A 22,900-nucleotide genomic window follows, 5' to 3' on the forward strand; every position below is an offset into this window, starting at 1 on the left:
TGAAATAATAATTTAGGGACTAAATTGAAAAGGTGTAAAATTTGTGGAAAAATTTTGAATTTTGTGAAATACAAGTGCTGTAAATGTTATATGAAAATTTCGGTTAGGCTTGGAATAAGGATTCAATTGCATGAATTTCATTTTTCGAGCCTAGGGACGAAATTGAAATTTATGAAAAGTATAGAGGCAAAATAGTAATTTTTCCTAGGATGTGAATTGAATGTAATTGAATATGAAATGTGATAATTTGATTATTAAATTCATTTATATAGATCCTGACAACTCAAATTTGAAGCTAGATTGAGGAAAAGAAAAAGTTTCGAACTAGTAGATTTTCATATACAAACAAGTGTTGAGGTAAATGAGCATCCTATTACATGATTCGACTAGTTGTGATCCAGCATGTATTACGGACACGAATGCAACTTGCGTGAGCATCCTGATATAAGTTTTTATGAGCTTCCTTACATGGCTCGCTTGAACTCCCTGTTACCTTATCCGGTGCTCCCTAATATTAACTCTTTGGAGTTATCTGTTAAGCTCTATGAGCTTCCTTAGTAAAACTCTTATGAGTTTCCTATTTAGTCCAAATAAGTGTTCTGTTACATGGCTCATCTGAGCATCCTAATATGTGGCTCGAGAGAGTGCTCCCTGATTAAGTGCCTTAATTGGTGCCCTTGATTATGAGTTGATGGTTTACAGTTTTGTATACTGTAACGCCCCAAAAAATTTAATTTCAGCTTTTGTGAAATTTTGACACAAACTATGTATCTGCTTCATTGGTTATGTATTCTGGGAGTGTCTGAGAAGTCTTGGGTTCAAGCCTTGACTTTGGCAAAATTTTGGTAATTTTTATGTATAAAGCCCTATACCTGGCTAGTAGGCTTTTAATTAGAAGTTTGTAAGTATTGAACAGAATGGGCCTACAGGTCTGGTGGTCAAGTGGAGTGTTAGTTGGCAAAGGGTAGGAGTTTGAATCCCTTTGTGATCGTAAGAACTAATATTTTTATTTGCTCGGTCGGTTGGAGAGTTCTAATTATGTTAGACATCTGAGTAGTGGGGAGTTTGGTAGTGAGAATTTATGGGAAAGGATTTGGAGGTTATCAGATTTCCTGAGCATTATCGTTATCTTTTTGCAAAATTCGCTTGCCATCTCTTCTCTAAAATTCTTTGACGCCGTTCCTCCTCTTTTTTTGTTCCTTTGTTTTTTCTTTTCTTTTCTTTCTTTGCTACCAAAATTTATTTGTTTTCCCCTCTAATTCATCATTTTCTCTTGATTTTGCATATCGCGGGGGTTCGGAAAGCTCCTCTCCTATTTTTCTGTCACGAAGTTCTTAACAATTGTTTACTAATTTGTTTTCTTCTATAGTTAATGCCGTAGGAGGAGGCTCTGATCAGTGAATCTTCTATTTTTGGTTTTAACGGTGTTAACGAAGGTTTTTTTCGATGGTAAGTCGAGTTACTGTTGATAAGTTATTGCTGACACTTGTTATTTAGTCTGCTTAATCGGTTTTAAATGCTTCTTTATTAGGTTTCTGGGCTTAGGGAGTGTTTTCACGCAACCGAGACCAAGTGTGTACCCGAATATGCAGAAAATGAGGTTTCAGCAAAAGCTAAAAACCCAACTATCAATGCTACACAGATGTATGGTTGCCAGTGTAGTAGGCCGTGTGCCTTAACACAGTCGTGTGTTTGACGAAGCCAGGTTGTGTGCACATGACACGACCGTGTGATGGCTAGGCAGGCCGTGTGCAACTCACGGGCCAGATAGATTTTGGACGTGTGAGCCACATAGGAGTGTGGGTCTACACGGGTAAACCACACGGGCGTGTGGGATTTTGGGCTAAGGAAAATTTGTGCGGTATGGGCCACACGGGCGTGTGGGCCCACACGGGTAGACCACATGGGCGTGTGAGCCCATTTTTACTGAAATGACTGTTAAGGTTGCACAGGTTGCCCAAGTCGATTGTGAACCTTCCATCGGGTTGCCAAGCACTACTTAGACCCTTAACTGTGTGATATTGATTGTGTGAATTATGTACTGAGCATCTTATATACAAGCATGTATACTGAACTGAATGTGTATTTGACAATCCTGTGATATCATGACATTTCATTGTATGTTGCATTGCATTGGATTGGGTTGATATTTTTTGGAGGAAGTGTACTGAAAGGCTCTTAAGCCTAACATACTAGCAGCTCTACTGCAAATTACTGTTTTGTGCCGCATTCAGTACTATCTAGAGTGTAGGATGGGTGGGTTGATTTAATCCCCACATGGAGTGTAGGGTTAGACGGAGATAGTGTGTAGAGCCTTGTTGGGTAGGACTTTGTTACTGAGAACTGCATAACTGATACTGAGATGGGCTAAGGCCCAAACGTTACTGATATTGAAACAGGCTTAGACCCAAGACTGTTTGACTGTGCACTGTGATTACTGATTGTTTGTTGTTACTTGCGGGATTACACACTGAGTTTATGAAAACTCACCCCTCTCTGTTTAATGCGCACAGTTAATCCCTAGACCTAGATGGATTGGTATGGCAGAGGACTCGATGATGACCACAATTCTAGACTGTCATGATTTTATTTTTATTCTATTTTTACTTGTTAAATTTTTGGGTTGTAATTGGAATTTCAGACTTTGGTTTGATTTTGGGTTTTGATTATCTTTACCTTATGGATTACAACTGCTAGTAGGAAACCTTGGTTTTCAAAAGAAACAAATGATTTTTAGAAATGCACGATTATTTAAACTGTTTTAAAAGCTTCTATAATGAATAACGTTTTGAAACTATCGACCAGATGAGTAACACGATTTTATCGTGATGGCACAGTTTTCAAGCACTCTATCACGTTACATCGCTAGATTCGGCCATAATGTTTGGGCTGGGTTTGGGGTGTTACATGTAGTGGTATTAGAGCCAGGTTGCAAAACTTAGCTATAAATTATGGGTTTTAAAATTAGGTTTTTGAAGAATTGATTTTCAAGTTATTTGTAATGTTTCTACTGAGTATGTAGTACACCGAGTCTCTGGCCCCGATCTTGTAAGTATTCTGAAATTGTGATCTATTTTAAACTGAAACTGTTATAGATATTATATTCTAAAACTACTATAGGTAGTAAACTGTACTAAAAACACTCTAGTTAGTGTATATTGAAAACTGTAGTGAGACTACGATTTACGAAAACAAAATCTGAATTACTGATACTATTTTACATAAAACATTTGTTAATCAACACTAGAACTATAACTTTTTCATCAAATTTTTAATACAGATAAATGCGATTAGATATGAGTACACGAGGTATCCACGGACAGGGTACTAGAGACTATAGAAGAGGTCGTAGAAGGGCTCGAGCTGAGTCCTTGTCATCTGGCAGCATGCTTAATTTGGACATGAGTGAGATGCCAGTGTCACCGACCACTGAGACTAGTTCTCGAGATCGCATGGTTGGGGACGATGCATTGTCATAGGCCATGTTAAGGATTTTGGAGTCGGTCATTGGGCCCAATACTGGATCTGGGGGCCGAGGGTCAATTACGAAAAGAATCTGGTCCAATGAAGCTAAGCTCTTTAGGGGTGTTACTAGAGTTGCCCGTAATGTGGCCGAGTAGTGGATTGAGGCCATGGAGAGGATCATGGATGACCTAGATTTCACCCTCGAGTAGAAATTAAAGGGTATAGTCTCACTATGCGAGATGAGGCTTATTAGTAGTGGCTATCTGTTAAGGAGGACACTTAGCCTGAACGTCTGACCTGAGAGTTCTTTAAGACTGCCTTCCAGGGGAAATATGTGGGAGCCAGTTATGTGGACGCTCGTAGGAAGGAGTTTTTGAACCTTATTGAGGGGGATCGACCAGTGGCCGAGTATGAGGTCGAGTTCCTGAGATTGAGTCGTTATGCGCGAGGTATGGTGGTATCGGAGTATGAGCAATATGTCTGCTTTGATGATAGCTTCAGAGATAACTTGAGGGTTTTGATAGCTCTGCAAAGGGAGCGAGATTTTTCTACCCTAGTCAAGAAGGCAAAGATCGCCGAGGTGGTTAAGCGTGCTGAGCGCCAAAACTGAGATAGAGAGAGGTAAGAACAAGAGGGAATCGAAGCCCTCGAGTTTTGTACAAAGGCCTAAGAAAAAGGCCAGAGCTAATGGGCCGGTTAGATCTGGGCCCCCTATTGCTGCTATTGGACAGCAGCCATGTGTTGATTGCGGTAGACACTATCATTGTGAGTGTTAGAGGAGGACTAGGGTGTGTTTGAGGTGTGGATCATTGGATTATCGTATCAGGGAGTGTCCACTAAGGGCTGATCAGATGCAAGCTCAGGGTACTTGTAATGTACAGCCAATGAGGTGAGGCAACCGACTTTACTATATGTTGCATTTCGCTGAGAGAATGGAGACGCTTCGGACGTCATCATGGGTACATTCTTTATTCATGATGTACCATATTTTGCTTTGATAGACATAGGGTCTACCCAATCATACATAGTCTATATTGTGTCTGAAAACTTGGGGATTTTGGTTGAGAGCACTACGAGTGAGGTTACCATACTAAGTCCGTTGGGGCAATCTATAAGGGTTAAGAAGTTGTTTAGAAACGTCCCTTTAGAGGTTCAAGGGGCAATCTTTCTGGTTGATTTGATGGAGCTTCTATTTGGGGATTCGACTTAATTCTAGGGATGGATTGGATGGTCAAGCGCCGTGTCAGCTTGGAGTATGCGACTAAGAGAGTTGTATTGAGAACTGAGGAGGATAACGAGGTAGTCCTGATTAGAGAACGCCAGAATTATTTATCTAATGTGATTTCTGCATTGGGGGGGGGGAAGTTGGTCCAGAAGGGATGTGAGGAATTCTTGGCCTACATAAGTGTTTCTAGTTTTGGGGAGTTTTTTGTTAAGGACATTAGATCTGGATCATGGGTTTATCCACCCTAGTGTGTCTCCATGGGGAGCACTGGTACTGTTTGTAAAGAAAAAGGATGGACCCATACGGATTTGTATCAACGACTGGCAACTAAACACGTTGACTATTAAGAATAAGTACCCACTGCCAAGGATAGATGACTTCTTTGACCAACTCCGAGGAGCTTCGATTTTCTGTAAGGTTGACCTCCGATCTCGGTATCATCAGTTGAGGGTTAGGGAGGCTGACATACATAATACGGCGTTTAGGACTGGTTATGGTCATTACAAGTTCCTAATAATGCCATTTGGACTGATTAATGCAGCGGCATCTTTCATAGATCTGATGAACCGAGTATTTCAGCCTTATTTGGATCAGTTTGTGGTAGTATTCATTGACGAAATACTAGTTTACTCGAGGACTAAAGGAAGGGCATGATGAGCACCTTCGAGTCATCCTACAGACTTTGAGGGAAAAGTTGCTTTATGCTAAGTTTAGCAAGTATGAGTTCTGGTTGCGTGAGGTGACATTTCTGGGTCATATGGTTTCTGCTGAGGGGATTCGATTTGATTCTCGAAAGATTGAGGATGTGTTAGAGTGGAAATAGCCTAGGAATGTATCAAAGATCCGCAGTTTTCTGGGGCTGGCGGGTTATTATCGGCGATTTGTGGAGGGTTTCTCATTGATTGCAGCACCCTTAACTAAGCTGCTACGTAAGGGTGTACCGTTCGATTGGACTGATGCGTAGCAAGAGAGCTTCGAGAAGCTCAAGACTGTATTGACTTTGGCCCCTATTTTGATACAACCAGAACCTAGAAAGAAGTTCACGGTTTATAGTGAAGCATCACATGTCGGTTTGGGATGTGTGTTGATGCAGGATGGTAAGGTGATAGCATATGCGTCTCATCAAGTTAAGGCACATGAGTCTAATTATTCGACACATGAATCGGAATTGGCCGCCTTGGTATTTGCACTGAAAATCTAGAGGCATTATCTATACGGTGAGAAGTGTATCAGCTACACTGATCACAAAATCCTCAAGTACCTCCTTACTCAGAAGGAGCTAAATCTTAGGTAGCGTAGACGGATTAAGCTGCTTAAGGACTACAACTGCACCATTGAGTACCATCCTGGCAAGGCCAATGTAGTGGCAAATGCACTGAGCCGTAGAGCTGTGACTGATTTGAGGGCAATGTTTGCTCACCTTAGCTTATTTGATGATGGTAGCTTATTAGCCGAGCTTCAGGTTAAGCCAATTTGGATTGAGCAGATTAAGGGTAAGTATTTGGAGATGAGTCCTGAGGTCTTCAATTCCAACAGATTGAGAGCAGTAGCACTACGGACTTTGGACTGAATAGTGATAGGGTACTCTATTTCTGTGGGAGAATCTGTGTTCTAAATGATACTGATCTGAGACAGTCTATATTGAGGGAGGTGCATAGTAGCCCTTATGCTATGCATCTTGGCTGAAATAAGATGTACTAGACCTCTGTGAGTTATATTGGTGGCCAGGGTTGAAACGTGAGGTTACTGATTTTGTGGCAAGATATCTGACGTGCCAGCAGGTTAAGGCTAAGCATCAGTTACCTTCGGGTTTGCTGCAGCCGGTTAAGATTCCTCTATAGAGGTAGGAGCGTGTAACTATGGGTTTCGTTAGTGGGTTGCCTCTAACACCCACTAAGAAGGATTTAATATGGGTCATCGTGGATCGATTGACCAAGTCTGCTCACTTCATACAGGTTCGTACTGATTATTCTCTGCAAAAGCTGGCGAACCTTTATATTTCTGAGATAGTGAGACTGGATAGGGTACCAGTTTCAATCATCTCTGATAGGGATCCTCGTTTCACGTCTCAATTTTAGAGAAAGTTGCATGAGGCTCTAGGTTCAAGGTTGGACTTTAGTACTATGTTCCATCCTCAAATCAATGGTTAGCCTGAGAGGGTGATTCAGATACTAGAGGATATGTTACGGAGCTATGTTATTGATTTTCGAGGCAGTTGGGAGGACTATCTGCCACTAGCATAGTTTACTTACAATAACAGTGTCCAGTCCAGCATTCAGATGGCACCTTACGAGGCTCTTTATGGTCTTAAGTGTCACACTTCCCTATGTTGGACTGAGTTAGGTGAACGACATGTTTTGGGTCCTGAGTTGGTCTCTGAGACAGAGGATAAGGTTAGATTGATTAGGGATAGTTTGAAAGTAGCTTCTGACAAGCTGAAATCTTATGCGGATCTGAAGAAACGCAAGATTTAGTATTCTGTAGGGACTTCGTATTTCTCAAGGTCTCTCCATGCAAGAAGGTTCTGAGATTTGGTCGTAAGGGAAAGTTGAGCCCTAGTTTTATTGGGCCTTACCGAATTCTGAAGCGAGTGCGACCAGTTGCTTATCAGTTGGAGCTACCTCCAGAGCTAGACCGCATTCATTATGTGTTTTACGTCTTGATGTTGAGGCGCTATCACTCTGATCCTACTCATATTGTCCTTGTTAAAGAGATCGAGGGTAGGCCAGACTTGACCATAGAGGAGGAGCTAGTTCAGATTTTGGATCACGGTGTTAAGGTTTTGAGAAGGAAATCCATTCCATTGGTAAAGGTCCTGTGGAGAAATCATAACACTGAGGAGGCTACGAGGGAACTGGAGGATTCGATGCGTCAATATTATCCTCATCTGTTCTAACTAGGTAAATTTCAAGGTTAAAATTTCTTTTATGGGGGTAGAGTTGTAACGCCCCAAAAATTTAATTTAAGCTTTTTTGAAATATTTGACTCAAACTATGTATCTGCTTCAGTGATTATGTGTTCTGGGAGTGTCTGAGAAGTCTTGGGTTCAAGCCTTGACTTTGGAAAAATTTTGGTAATTTTTATGTATAAAGCCCTATCACTGGCCAGTAGGCTTTTAATTAGAAGTTTGTAAGTATTTAACGGAATGGGCCTTCTGGTTTGGTGGATAAGTGGAATGTTAGTTAGAAGAGGGTCAGGAGTTCGAATCCCTACTTGAGCGTAAGAACTAATATTTTTATTTGCTCAGTCGGATGGAGAGTTCTAATTGTGTTAGACATCTGAGTAGTGGGGAGTTTGGTAGTGAGAATTTAGGGGAAAGGATTTGGTGGTTATTAGATTCCTGAGCATTATCGTTATCTTTTTGCAAAATTCAGTTGCTATCTCTTCTCCAAAATTCTTTGATGCAGTTCTTCCTCCTTTTTCCATTCCTCCATTTCTTTATTTTCTTTTCTTTCATTGCTGCTGAAATTTCTTTGTTTGTACCCTTAATTCATCCTTTTCTCTTAGATTTGCATCGTTGTTAGCACTCACGTGGGTTCGATAAGCTCCTCTCCTATTTTTTGTCAGAAAGTTCTTAACAATTGTTTAGTAATCTATTTTCTTCTGCAATTAATGTCGTAGGAGGAGGCTTTGATCGGTGAATCTTTTATTTTTGGTTTTAACAATGTAACGAAGGTTTTCGTCGATGGTAAGTCGAGTTACTATTGATAAGTTATTGCTGAAACTTGTTATTTAGTCTGCTAAATTGGTTTTGGATGCTTCTTTATTAGGTTTCTGGGCTCAGGGAGTGTTTTTGCATCAATCGAGACCATGTACCCGAATACACAGAAAATGAGGTTTCGGCGAAAGCCAAAAACCGCACTATTGATGCCATACTGGCGTGTGGCCGCCTGTATGGTAGGCTGTGTGCCCTAACATAGCCGTGTCTTTACGAGGCCAGGTCGTGCGCGCATGACACGGCCGTGTGCAACACATGAGCTGGACCATGTGCGACACAAGGGTAAACCACACGGATGAGTGGGATTTTGGGCCAAGGAAAATTTGGGTCATGTGGCTCACACAGCCAAATGGGCATGTAAGCCCATTTTTACTGAAATGACTATTAAGGTTGCACGGGTCACCCGCATCGACTGTGAACCTTCCGTAGGGTCGATAAGCACTACTTAGACCTTTAACTGTGTGATGTTGATTGTGTGAATTATGTACTGAGCATGTTATATACAAGCATGTATATCAAACTAAATGTGCATTTGAAAAACCTGTGATAGCATGACATTTCATTTTATGTTGCATTACATTAGGTTAGGTTGATATTATTTGGAGGAAGTGTATTGAAAGGCTCTTAAGCCTAACATACTGGTAGCTCTGCTGCAAATTACTGTTTTGTGCCGCATTGGGTACTATCTAGAGTGTAGGAATAGGTGGGTTGATTTAATCCCCACGTGGAATGTAGAGTTGGACAGAGATGGTGTGTAGTGGCTGGTTGGGTAGGACTTTGTTACTGAAAACTAGATGACTGTTACTGATACTAAGATGGGCTAAGGCCCAAACCGTTACTGATACTGAAAGGGGCTTAGGCCCAAGACTATTTCACTGTGCACTGTGATTACTGATTGTTTTTTTTCTACGGGGTTACATATTGAATTTACAAAAACTCACCTCTCTTTGTTTAATGTGCACAGATAATCCCTATACCTAGATGGATCGGTGTGGCGGAGGACTCGATGGTGACCACAATTCTGGACTGTCATGGTTTTATTTTTATTCTATTTTTACTGGTTAAATTTTTGGGTTGTAATTGGACTTTCAAACTTTGGTTTGATTTTGGGTTTTGATTATCTTTACCTTATGGATTACAACAACTAGTAGTAGGAAACCTCGGTTTTCAAAAGAAACAAATAATTTTCAGAAATGCACGATTGTTTAAACTATTTTAAACGCTTCCGCAATGAATAACGTTTTGAAACTATCGGCTAGATGAGTAACACGATTTTGGAACTAATAAGATAGTAAGGTAAGTAATTCAATGGAAATGGTTTTATCGCGACGGCACAGTTTTCAAACACCCTATCATGTGACATCACTATATTCGTCTATAACGTCTTGCCTGGGTTTAGGGTGTTACATACACCTTGTGTGTGCTACCTGAGAATCCATCGATATTTCAATAATTCAAAGGATAAAACTCATGAAATGAGAAATTATGAGATTAAAAGAATTATGCCTCGAATGCTTCTGAAAGTTTGTAGCATAATAAGCTCATCCATACTTACTTGATGTACATGATAATTATGTGACTAACTTGCTTATTTGAATGTGTACGATTAGGAAAACTTGCTAATTTGTTGGAAAGAATGATATTGTTATGCTTATTTAAATGAATATGATTGGTAAGTTTACTTCCCGTTATACGAACTTACTATTCATTAAATGCTTACTAGGTGTTCTTTTCTCTGTTTTATAGTGCTCTGAAGCTCACAAAGGTTAGAGATCAGTTAGAGCATCATCACACTATCCACCAGTTTGTTTTGGTATAAATAGTATACTTATTTTGGTATAATGGCATGTATAGGCTAACTTTGCCAATGTTGGCATGTAAGTGGTTGTTGTAATCTAGCCATTGGAATGGCTAGAATGATATGTTTTAGTTTAAAATTATAAGGCCATAACATGCTTGATGTGTTTTGAAATGGTTAAGTAATAGATGATATATGAATCAAGTGGTAAATGAATTTAAGTTAGTATATATGATACAAATCTACCCAAGAACATAAATGAAAATTTGGTAATCTTAATCATTTGAATATACATGTTAATAAATCTTATACAATACTAGTATTAGGCTTGATTATAATGTCTTGGATTGGTTGGTAAATTGTGTATAAGTGTTGTTGTAGGTTGAAGGCTAAATTTGGGTGAGAAATAAGGCTAAGAAATAGCCTTATTTTTTCCACACAGGTAGACACATGGGCATGTGGCTTGACCGCGTGAGACACACAGTCTGGCACATGGGCATGTGGTTTGGCCGTGTGTCTCACGCATCTTAAAAATTGAGAAACAGAATGCTCAGAATTTGGCACACAGGCGTGTATCTTGGCCATGTGAAACCTGCACCTAATTTGTGAAAATTAAATTGACCATACAGTCTAGCACACAGGTGTGTGGCAGGCCGTGTGGCACAAGTCAGAGAGTTATATGGGTAGAGACACAGGTTGGGACAAGGTCGTGTACCTCATATCGAATGCCCACACGGCCTGAGACATGGGCATCTCACTTGGCCATGTAAGCCACACTGCCTACTAACATGGGTGTGTAACCCTTGTATATAATGTTTTTTTAAAATTTTGCAAAAAATTCTCTGAGTTCCCGATTTAGTCCCGACTTGATTCTAATGTTTAAATTGGGCCTCGAGGGTCCATTCAAGGGACGATATGAGTAGTTTCAGATATGAATAGTAACTGACATGAATTATTTGTAATTATTTTGTAAACTCTGGTAATGCTCCGTAACCTTGTTCTAGAAATGGATACGGGTTATGGGTGTTACACCATATATGTAACAGTCTGTTTTCAGTGGAATCGAAATACTGGTGTCAGGACCACAAATCTGTGCTAAAAAGAAAATTTATTTTCATATTATTGCATGGTCTGCATTATGATAGGAGTATTATATGAAAATTTTGATGAAAATTTTATCGATTATGTGTTTAATTAGGGAAAGGACCAAATTGCATAAAATGAAAAAGTTGAGTTCTAGTAGCTATAAGTATCAAATAGCTATGAATTCAAAACTTGAGGTCTTTATATGGTAATTAAACCATTAAGAAAGGTTAGTAGATCTTTTTGGTGATTCATCCATGGAAAATTAGAAAAAGAAAAGGATGAAATTGGAAAGTTGAAAAATTAAAGATGATAAATAAAACAAATATCAAATAACATCATTTTATATCATCTTCTTCCCCAAAATTTCTATGGAAACCCTAGGAAAAAGAAAGCAAGCTTTCTTGGCTTAATTAGGTATCTCGTTTTTAGTAATTTTTATATTTTTGAGATCGAATAGCTTAATCTATCTATTTTGGCGATTAATTTGAAAAGTTATCTAAGTATAAAAGTTTTGCCACAGATGAATATGTTGAAAAATTGAAATTTCTGGTAGAAAATGAAAGGTTGTTGATAGATAAGCAACTTTTGTAAAGAGAATTTTGATGAAATTATGATTTAGGAACTAAATTATAAATATGTAAAAGTTACATAAAAATTCTGAATTTTGTGAAATATATGTGCCGTAAATTTTATATGAAAATTTCGGTTAGGCTTGGAATAAGGATTAAATTGCATGAATTTTATTTTCTGAGTCTGGGAACGAAATTGGAATTAATAAAAAAGTATAGGGGCAAAATGATAATTTTGCCTAAGATATGAATTGAATGTAAATGAGTATGAAATGGATTAAATTGATGTTAAATTCATTTATATAGATTCGGATAACTCAAATTCGAAGCTAGATCGAGGAAAAGAAAATGTATCGGATTATTAGACTTTTAAATACGAACAAGTGTCGAGGTAAGTTCGTGTAACTTAATTATGTATATTTATATGTTTGAAATGAAAATAATCACATGCCTGAAATTTCTCGATAAATAATAAATTTCGTTTGAATAATCAAATGCGATGGATACAGTATTTTCCATACTGATTATAGTCCTACATATGTTGGAAACATTATAGCTCGGATAAGAAACCTGTTAAAAGCCTTCTCGAGCATCCTGTTATATAGTTCCTGGGAGCATTTTGATCGATAGTGATTCTACATGTGTTGCGCACTACCGTAGCTCTTTGTGAGCATCCTATTACATGATTCGATCAATTGTGGTCCAACATTTATTGCGAACACAAACATAGCTCTACATGAGCGTCCTGATATAAGCTCTTATGAGCTTCCTGACATGGCTCGCTTGAACTCCCTGTTATGCTATTCGGTGCTCTCTGATAATAACTCCTCAGAGTTACTTGTTAAGTTCTATGAGCTCCCTAATTAAAACTCTTATGAGTTTCCTATTTAGCCCGGATAAGTGTCCTGTTACATGGCTCATCTGAGCATCCTGATATATGTGGCTCGAGAATGTGCTCCCTGATTATTTGCCTTATCAGATACCCCTGAACATGAATTGACGGATCACTGATTTGTATGCCTTATGTATACTACTTAAGTATCAATCGATATTTCAAAAATTCAACGAATAAAACTCCTGACATGAGAAATTATGAGATTAAAAGAATTATGTCTTGAATACTTTCGAAATACTTGAAAGTTTGTAGTATAATGAGCTCATCCATGTTTATTTGATGTATATGTGAAATATGTGACTAACTTGCTTAATTGAGTGTATGTGATTAGGCTTATTTAAATGAATATGATTGGTAAGTTTAATTCCTGTTTTACGAACTTACTAAGCATTAAATGCTTATAAGGTTTTCTTTTCTCTATTTTATAGTGCTCGAAAGCTCTCAAAAGTTGGAGATCGGTCGGAGCATCATCACACTATTCACCAGCTCATTTATACCATTTTGGTATAAATAGTAAACTTATTTTGGTATAATGGTATGTATAGGCTAACTTTGCCAATGTTGGCATGTAAATGTATGTTTGTAATCTAGCCATTAAAATGGTTAGTGATGGTACGTTTTGGTATATATATATCATAAGGTTATATCATAAATAATATATAAAAGCTTAATATGGTTAAGTAAGTTAAAGTAAATATAAAAGTTTTGATAATAAGGTAAGATTGGAAATACGTGAATGTAACACCCCGTACCCGAGACCGTTGCCGGAGTCGGACACGAGGTGTTAACGGACTTAATTCACTTATTTGCACAGTCCATTTTAAAATTTTCAGACAAGCTGCTAACTGCGTCACTGTCACCTTAAAAATCATATCTCAAGTTCCAAAACTCAAAAACAGGTTCCGTAAATTTTTCCTGAAACTAGACTCATATGTCTGTCTACAATTTTTTTCTAGAATTTTTGGTCAAGCCAATTAGTACAGTTTATTAGTTAAAGTCTCCCCTGTTACAGGGTTCGTCTACTCTGACCTTCATGTATTACGACTTAGATATCTTCCTGTACAGGGCTTCAATACTTATGCCGTTTGTTTCTAAAGAAACTAGACTCGAAAAAGAATCTGTACATATAGGGCATGACTTCTAATTATCTCTGGTTAATTTATAGTGAATTTCCAAATTCAGAACAGGGGATCCAGAAATTGCTCTGTCCCTGTTTCGCGAAAACTTAAACATCCCTTAAAATACGGCTCATATGATCGTTTCGTTTCTTCCATATGAAAATAGACTCATCAAGGTTCGATTACATAATTTATTTGCTATTTAATTCCATTCCTAATATTTTTAGTGATTTTTCAAATTCACATCACTGCTGCTGTCAGCATCTGTTTTTAAGGTAGACTATACCTATTTCATGATTTTCCATGGATCAACTAGAGTTTTGTCATACATAGCACCAAAATGATCGTGATTAACCATTCCAATGGCTAATCGTTACCAACATTTCCATACCACTCAATGAACAACATACAAAATGATTATAATGCTATGGTCAAAATATATATAAGCCATTTTCGCATGGCTATCCAAATATATACATTACCGAAGGGTACATGACCAACAACAAAAGGGTAGTCCTATACATGCCATTTCAAAGTTCAACCAAAAGTATACCAAAAGGAGCTTTGATAGTGTGGGCAAATTCGACTTCAAAATCCCGAGTCCGATAGCTGAGAACCAAAATCTATAAAACAGAAAATCAAAGAAACGAAGTAAGCATTAAATGCTTAGTAAGTTTTGAGCAGAGAATTTAAGTACAACTGAAGTATAGCATTCATATAACTAAACGGATGATTCCATATATACATATTCTCAAATTATTCCTACTTCACATTCCAACCCCTATATTCATACATATGGGATCATCTTAGCCAAATACCGGAAGCTCATTACTCGACTGAGCGAATATTATTCGAAGGGAATCAACTATTCCAATGCACATACGAAACATACCTTATTGTTGGGATTTTACAAGCGTATTAACTGAAATTTTACAGCAAGATTGCTCATTCCCAAATCACGTACCTTCGGAATTTAACCGGATATAGCTACTCGTTCAAATGCCTTGGGACATAGCCGGTTATAGTAACTCGCATAAATGCCTTGGGACTTATCCCGGATTTAGTAACTCGCACAAATGCCTTCGGGCTTAGCCCAGAATTAGTAACTCGCACAAATGCCTTCGGATCTTAGTTCGGATATAGTCACTTAGCACAAATCCTTCGGGACTTAGCCCGAACATCATTCGAATAACCATGCACATTTATCAATAAATCATGACACATCCGTATTTCATTTTCATTAGCAAAGCTCAAACACAAGACACTTATCACACTTGCAATTTCGGCTCATTAGCCACATACAAAGAGCATGATCTAATCAAATCATAATCTAAGTTCCATTACTCAAAACTTACCTCGGATGTGGTCGAACGATTTCAATGGCTATTCGATAACTTTTCCTTTCCTTATCCAACTGTGGTCCTCTAAGCTCTTGAGCTAATTCAAACAAATTTAACTTATTAAAGTCTCATTATGCTAGCTTATGGCGAATATGACAAGGAGTTTAATAGGTCATATGGCCACCCTTTAGCTCAAATACACAATGGTCATGCGCATTTTAATTACATTAAGCAATTTAACACAATAAATTTGAACATCAAAAGAGAACCTCAAGGCACTTAGCCCATTTATACATTAGACATTAAAGTCCCATATGTACGAAATCACGAATCGAATTCAACATATTAGCTAATATTCCCTTAGCGAATTTTCTAAGTCAAGATAAAGCCATCAATATGCTTACCTATGGCGAACATACACATCAACTTATGTACTCATTCATGTGGCGAACATACACATCTATGCTAAGGCCGATTGCAACACTTAATACATTCTACAAGTATGGTCACTCGTATTGACTAAACACCATTTTGTTTCAAGTTCAAAACTTGGCTAATACACATATATACACTATTAAAGCATCCTCTCCTTTTCCTCAATTCAATACATGCATTACTCATTAATATACAAAATTATATTCGCCTTAGCACACAACTTGCTAGCCGATTCTTCTCCATCTAGCAACTAATGCACATATGTGCTCATTTGTTAGACTCTACTTCATCTAACAACAACCATATTTCCTTCTACTTCCTACCATGGCCGAATGCATCACAACACCATACCATTTCAATTTTGGTCATGGTTAAACAAAGAACTTAATATCTCACCCAAAATTCTAAAAGAAGACTCAAGAGTCATCAATCCACCATCACATGCATCATTACAAAGCTTCATTTTTAGCATGTAAATGACATCAACACCAATCCACCTTAGCCGAATACCATCTCCATGACATAGCAAAGATTTGAACCATGGGCTAGCTAGAACTCAAACTAACAACTAAAAACATGCATGAATCTCATGGACAACTTCAAACATACCTTAGTCTAGCAACCACCATAGCCGATTTTCTCAAGCTCTTCCCCTTCCTTTCTTTCCTCTATTCGGCCAAGAATGTTCAAGAATGAACACTTTTTTTTTTTTTGTTTTCTTTCCTTCAACTCACGGCAACCGGGGGGGGGAAACAATCACACACATTGCCCATGCTCTTTATTTTATTATTCCTTACATAATGCATTATCCCAACATGTTTATGACATGTTTTTAGCCATAACATTTTGTCCACCCATGCTCATGGCCGGCCACTACATATTAGGGGGGAAAATTGACATGCAAGTCCTCCCTTTTGATTACATGCACTATTAGATCCTTGTAGATTAGCCTACCACATTTCAAAAATGTCACACATAAGTCCTTTTGACTAAATTCACATGCAATTTACTAAATCTGTAACACCCCAATCCCGTATCCGTCGCCGGAATAGATAAAGGGGCATTACCAGACTTGAAACTCATATACATTAACCAAAATATCCTCTCACTACTAGTCTATTCTATACATGCCATAAGATAATCCAAAACGTAGCAGTACCAAACAGTGGATAGTGATAGTGTGACTAGTTGCTGACGATCCCCGAGCCTCTAGCTTCCAAATGAGATCTATAAAACAGAGGAAACAAAGTACACGGAGTAAGCATTACAATGCTTAGTAAGTTTTAAGCAGTGTCAACAGATAACAATCAAATTATAACATAGTTGTTCGTATTTTTATTTCACTCTTCCTTCGGGCATACCATCCCTTGACCGAATATGCACATCTCATCATATATAATAGGCAGATAAATTCTCACTTGATAGTGACCTCTTATGATCAGAGGTACATTACATATTTTTACCTGACTTTCCACATTGACCAAACGCACAATAATCATAGAACAGCCTTATTGCTTTACTCACATGTGCATCACATAACGACCTTGTGATTTAGTCTAAATCAAACTTAAATATAATCTCAAAATACATACCTGACCAACTTAACGCATTGAACGTATTTATTACCAATTGTTACTGTGAAGTCGTATAATCTTACACTTTACTTGAATCTTCAGCAAAACCTTAAGTTCGGGGCTTACCTGGACAAAATCTCCACACGTAGTCATCGGGTCTTTAGAGCTCGGATATAGTACGAGCACGAAGCCTACGGACATTAATCAGTGATAATATTCTCGCATAAAGCTGCGGGGTTTTAACCCGAGATATAATCTTGACGCAAATGCCCTTCGGGACTTATCACATTTATACACTTTCACATCCATCACGTTGGCCACTCACCTATCACATATATACACTTTCACATTCATCACATTGGCCATTCGGCCTTATCACATATATACACTTTCACATTCATCACATCGGCCATTAGGCCTTATCACATATATACACTTTCACATTCATCACATCGGCCATTAGGCCTTATCACATATATATACACTTTCACATTCATCACATCGGCCATTAGGCCTTATCACATATATATACACTTTCACATTCATCACATCAGCCATTAGGCCTTATCACATATATATACACTTTCACATTCATCACATCGGCCATTAGGCCTTATCACATATACTATCATGTACAGACTTGGTCTTGGCCGAATCTACATCAATCATTTTCCAATGAATAATTCAATTTCACGCCATACTATCATTTCATATTCGAATACTCATAAACTTACAATTTCACAAATTTTAATATCAAAGATCCATCTAACACTCATATATCATTTTACAATATCACGATTTAGAATTCAAGTATGGGTTTAATCAATAGCTTATGAGCAACTAAAACAAGTTTTATTCATGTTTACAACAAAATCACATATTCACTACGAGCTGTTTTCCTGAGCAATTGTCACTAAATTATTTATAACCGGAGCTACAAGACTCCAAATCACTTGCCGTTAATTTTCTTTGAATATAGACTCATATATCTTCCATCCATAAAATGTTAAGAATTTTTGGTTTGGCCAATCAATACCAGATTTTTCTTAAAGTCTCCCCTGTTACACTGTTTGACTAATCTGACCACTCCTCACTACTAATCAAATTTTTCATTGTAAAGAATTCATAATGTGTTCTATTTGATTTCATTTGAAACTAGACTCATTAAGGAGTCTAAGAATATAAATATTATCTTATAAACATTTTTGTACAAATTATAATGATTTTCCAAAAACAGAATAGGGGATTTCGGAGTCATTCTGACACTGTCCCACCGAACTGTAAATATCTCTTTATAGGAAATTTCTTTGCTTCCACGGTCTCTTTTATAAGAAACTAGACTAACTAAGCTTTGATTACATATTTTATTCAGCCTATACTTCCACACCAACAATTTATAGTGATTTTCTAAAATCACGTTACTGCTGCTGTCCAAAGCAAATTATTACAATTTGCTCTTAAATTTCCAAGTCCAAACACTTATGAACTTACCATTTGAGTTTAAGACATATCATGGCCACATCACATCTTATTAAATCAACTCATTATGTCCTATTATGATTGAATTTACTCAACGTTTAATCACTTAAAACTTACCTCGGATGTGGTCGAGCGATTTCAAGTGGCTATTCGATCACTTTTTCTCTTCCCTTATCCAACTTTGGTCCTCTAAGCTCTTGAGCTAATTCAAACAAATTTAACTTATTAAAGTCTCATTATGCTAGCTTATGGCGAATATGACAAGGAGTTTGATAGGTCATATGGCCACCTTTAGCTCAAACACAAAATGGTCATAGGCATTTTTAATCACATTGAGCAATTTAATACAGTTAATCTAACATTTCCTCATGTGCACCTTTATGACCGAATACATGCAACACCAAGCAATCTATTCATTCATGTGTGCATCTTATTTAAGCATGTATATCCACAATCGAATTCATCATATAAATATCTATGATTTCACTCAAATAATCTCATTACAACACATGGTGCTCCAACCATTATTTAAATTCAAAGCTCGGCTAGTACACATATATACACTAGCAATCAATTACTAACATTTGCATTTCATCTTAATAGCTAGCTTAGCAAACCTTAATTTAACACATAATTCATACATATCATATTCCAAGCATTTACTCAATTCTATCACTTAAAACACACACATTACTCAATAACTTCATAGTTCAAATTCGGCAACTACACCACTAATATTCAAAATCATATTAGGCCTTAGTACTCCCTTGTTAGCCGATTTTTTTCTTCATTTAGCAACTAAAATAATAAACCACAACATTTAAATTCATCTCATTCTTCTCCCATTTGACCGAATGAACATTTATCAAATGAAAATTCAACTAAACAACAACATCTTTCTTTCTAAAATGTATATACACCACACCATCAATTGAAGGTTAATTCATGGTAACATTAGTATTGAAAGGTTGCGTTGTGGGCAGCCTAAGAGGACTCGCAACACTTGGCTTAATTGCTGTAACATATCACATTTGGAGGCTGATTCAGACAGCATCAATAATACAATATTTAGACAGCATAAACAGGGCAGCAATTAACAATACCAACAAGGTAAAATTCGGACAGCAATTTGACAGTTTCAACAATTATCAAATAAAAGTTCAAGGAAAACTCACCAAGGTTCCCAACACCGATTCTACCTATTCAATTTGCTCCTCCCCTTTTTAGCCTTCTACTTGAAAATTTCAACTTATAAGCAAACAAATTTCATGGTTTTCCACTACATGCAGCCGGCCTCTCCTCTCTAGCTTCATTTGAAAGAGACAAGGAAGCAAGATAGAAAAATAAAAGTTGAAGTCTTTCTTTCTTCCATTCACGGCAATGGAGGGGGCAACCACACACATTTTTTGTCATCATTTACCTTCCCATTATTATTTTCCTTTCTCACATAAACCATTAGCACAACATGTTTTATGACATGTTTTGCCCATCACCCTTGTCATGGCTGGCCACTAGTAATTAAATGGGGAAATTGACATGCAAGTCCACCCCTTTGATTACATGCACTAATAGATCCTTATAGATTAACCTATCACATTTCAGAAGTGTCACACATAAGTCCTATTGACTAAATTCACATGCCATTTACTAAATCGAAGCTTAAAACTTTTACACATTCATAATCACATATTTTAGACAATAAATATCATATTCAAATAATTTGGTGACTCGGTTTAGCGGTCCTGAAACCACTTTCTGACTAGGGTCACTTTAGGGCTGTCACAAAATCGAAGCCTAAAACTTTCACACATTCATAATCACATATTTTAGACAATAAATATCATATTCAAATAATTTGGTGACTCGGTTTAGCGGTCCCGAAACCGCTTTCCGACTAGGGTCACTTTAGGGCTGTCACAGTGAATGTATGTGATAATATATCACACATAATTCTTGCAATTGACTTGGATAATATGTATTGAATTGGTTGCTATATATGTGTAAGTGTTGTTGTAGGTTAATGGCAAATTTGGGTAAGAAATAAAGCTCAGAAATGACTTATTTTGTCCACACGGGTAGACACACGGGCATGTGTTTAAACCGTGTGTAACATACGGCTGGGCACATAGGCATGTGGTTTGGCTGTGTGTCCCTTTCATCTTAAAATTTAGAAACAGAATACTCAGAATTAGGCACACGGGCAAAGACATAGGTGTGTGTCTTGACCATGTCAATCCTGCACCTAATTTCTGAAACTTAAATTGACCACACGGCCTAGCACACGGGCGTGTGGCTAGTAGTGTGACTCAAGTCAAAGAGTTACACGGGTAGGATAGGGGCTTGGACACGATCGTGTACCTCAAATCGAATACCCAAACAGCCTGAGACATGGGCATGTCACTTAGCCGTGTGAGTCACATAGCCAACTCACACTAGCATTTGACCCCTGTATATAAGAGAAATTTTGAAATTTTGCGAAAAATTCTCTGAGATTTCAATTTAGTCATTACTTGTTTCTAATGCTTAAATTGGGACTTGAGGGTCTATTCAAGGGACAATATGATTAGTTTTAGATATGAATAGTAAATGATATAATTTATCTGTAATTTTTTTGTAAAATTTGGTAATGCCCCGTAACCCTATTCTAGCGACGGATACGGGTTAGGGGTGTTACAATATATCAAGAAGTTCAAGCGAGCACTATCGAGAAGCTCACAAAGAGCCAATTTAATAGGAAGCTCATGAATAGCGTATAATCGAGATGCTCATAAGAGCTAAGGTGTGTCCACAACAAATGTAAGATCACAACCTATTGGGACGTTCTGAAGAGCTATAGCAGGAAGCTCGCAAGAACCATATAGTAGGATGCTCGAGAAGGCTAATAATCGGGATGCTCTTTTGAGCTTTGGTGTGTCCGCAACATATGCAAGACTACAACCAATACGGGAAATTCGTATCCATCGATTTTCATTTATTCAAATGGAATTAAACACTTATCAGGCATTATCAGATATTCAGTCAATTTTACGTATACATCACATTAACATTGAGAATTACACAATTCATATATACAACATTTAATTTAATCATATAAATGTACACAATTTAGTTACACGAACTTGCCTCGATACTTGTTCGTATATGAGAATCTACTAATCTGAAACTTTTTGTTTTCCTCGATCCAACTCAGTATTAGGTCTTTCCAGATCTATATAAATGAATTTAATGTCAATTTAATCCATTTCACACTCAATTTAATTCAATTCACATCTAGGTAAAATTACGATTTTGCCCCTATACTTTTCATAAATGGCGATTTCGTCCTTAGGCTCGGAAAATGAAATTCATGCAATTTAATCTTTATTCCAAGCCTAACCGATTTTTTTACATATAATATTTACAGCACATATATTTCATAAAAATCAGAAATTTTCCATTAATTTTACAATTTTATAATTTAGCCCCTAAATCACAATTTCATGAAAATTCACTTTACAAAAGTTGTTTATCTATCAACAATATTTCATTTTCTACCATAAATTTCAAATTTTCAACATATCCATCCATGGAAAAACCCTAGTACTTCAATATCTTTACAAATTAATCCCCAAAATATATAGATTTAGTTACTACGATCTCGAAAATATAAAAATGACTAAAAATGGGACAAGGATGCTTGCCCAATTAAGCCAAGAAAGCTGACTTTCTCTTTCCTAGGATTTCCATAAAATTTTTGGGGAAGATGATGAAAATAAGATGATATTGTCTATTTAATTTAATTATCATCTTTTAATTTTTCCACTTTCCAATTTAGTCCTTTTCTTTTTCTCATTTTCCATGGATGATTCATCATAAATATCTACTAACTTTTTCTTAATGGTCTAATTACCATATAAGGACTTCAAGTTTTGAATTCCATAGCTATTTGATACTTATAGTTACTAGAATTCAACTTTTGCATTTTATGCAATTTGGTCCTTTCTATAATTAAACATAAAATCGGTAAAAAACTTTTATCGAAATTTTCGTACGTCTTTCCTATCATAATATAGACCATGCAATAATATTAAAATAAATTTTATTTCGGACTGAGGTTCGTGGTCCCGAAACCACTATTCTGATTTCACTAAAATCAGGCTGTTACAACCTTACCATTGTCACGGTGTCACGCATAGAGCCTGTTAACCGTCGCACGATA

The 22,900-nt window shown here is 37.1% G+C and overlaps 1 protein-coding gene across 1 annotated transcript; it reads left to right on the forward strand.

Moving 5' to 3' along the window:
- Window positions 1-6,969: 6,969 nt before the first annotated feature.
- LOC108477518 (uncharacterized) lies at window positions 6,970-7,586 on the forward strand. The gene is made up of 2 exons (XM_017780059.1): window positions 6,970-7,083; window positions 7,194-7,586. Exons 1-2 carry the CDS (start codon window positions 6,970-6,972, stop codon window positions 7,584-7,586), a joined length of 507 nt encoding a protein of 168 aa, XP_017635548.1.
- Window positions 7,587-22,900: the final 15,314 nt, after the last annotated feature.

This window comes from Gossypium arboreum, chromosome 12, assembly GCF_025698485.1.
Source record: "Gossypium arboreum isolate Shixiya-1 chromosome 12, ASM2569848v2, whole genome shotgun sequence".
Classification (NCBI taxonomy): domain Eukaryota; kingdom Viridiplantae; phylum Streptophyta; class Magnoliopsida; order Malvales; family Malvaceae; genus Gossypium; species Gossypium arboreum.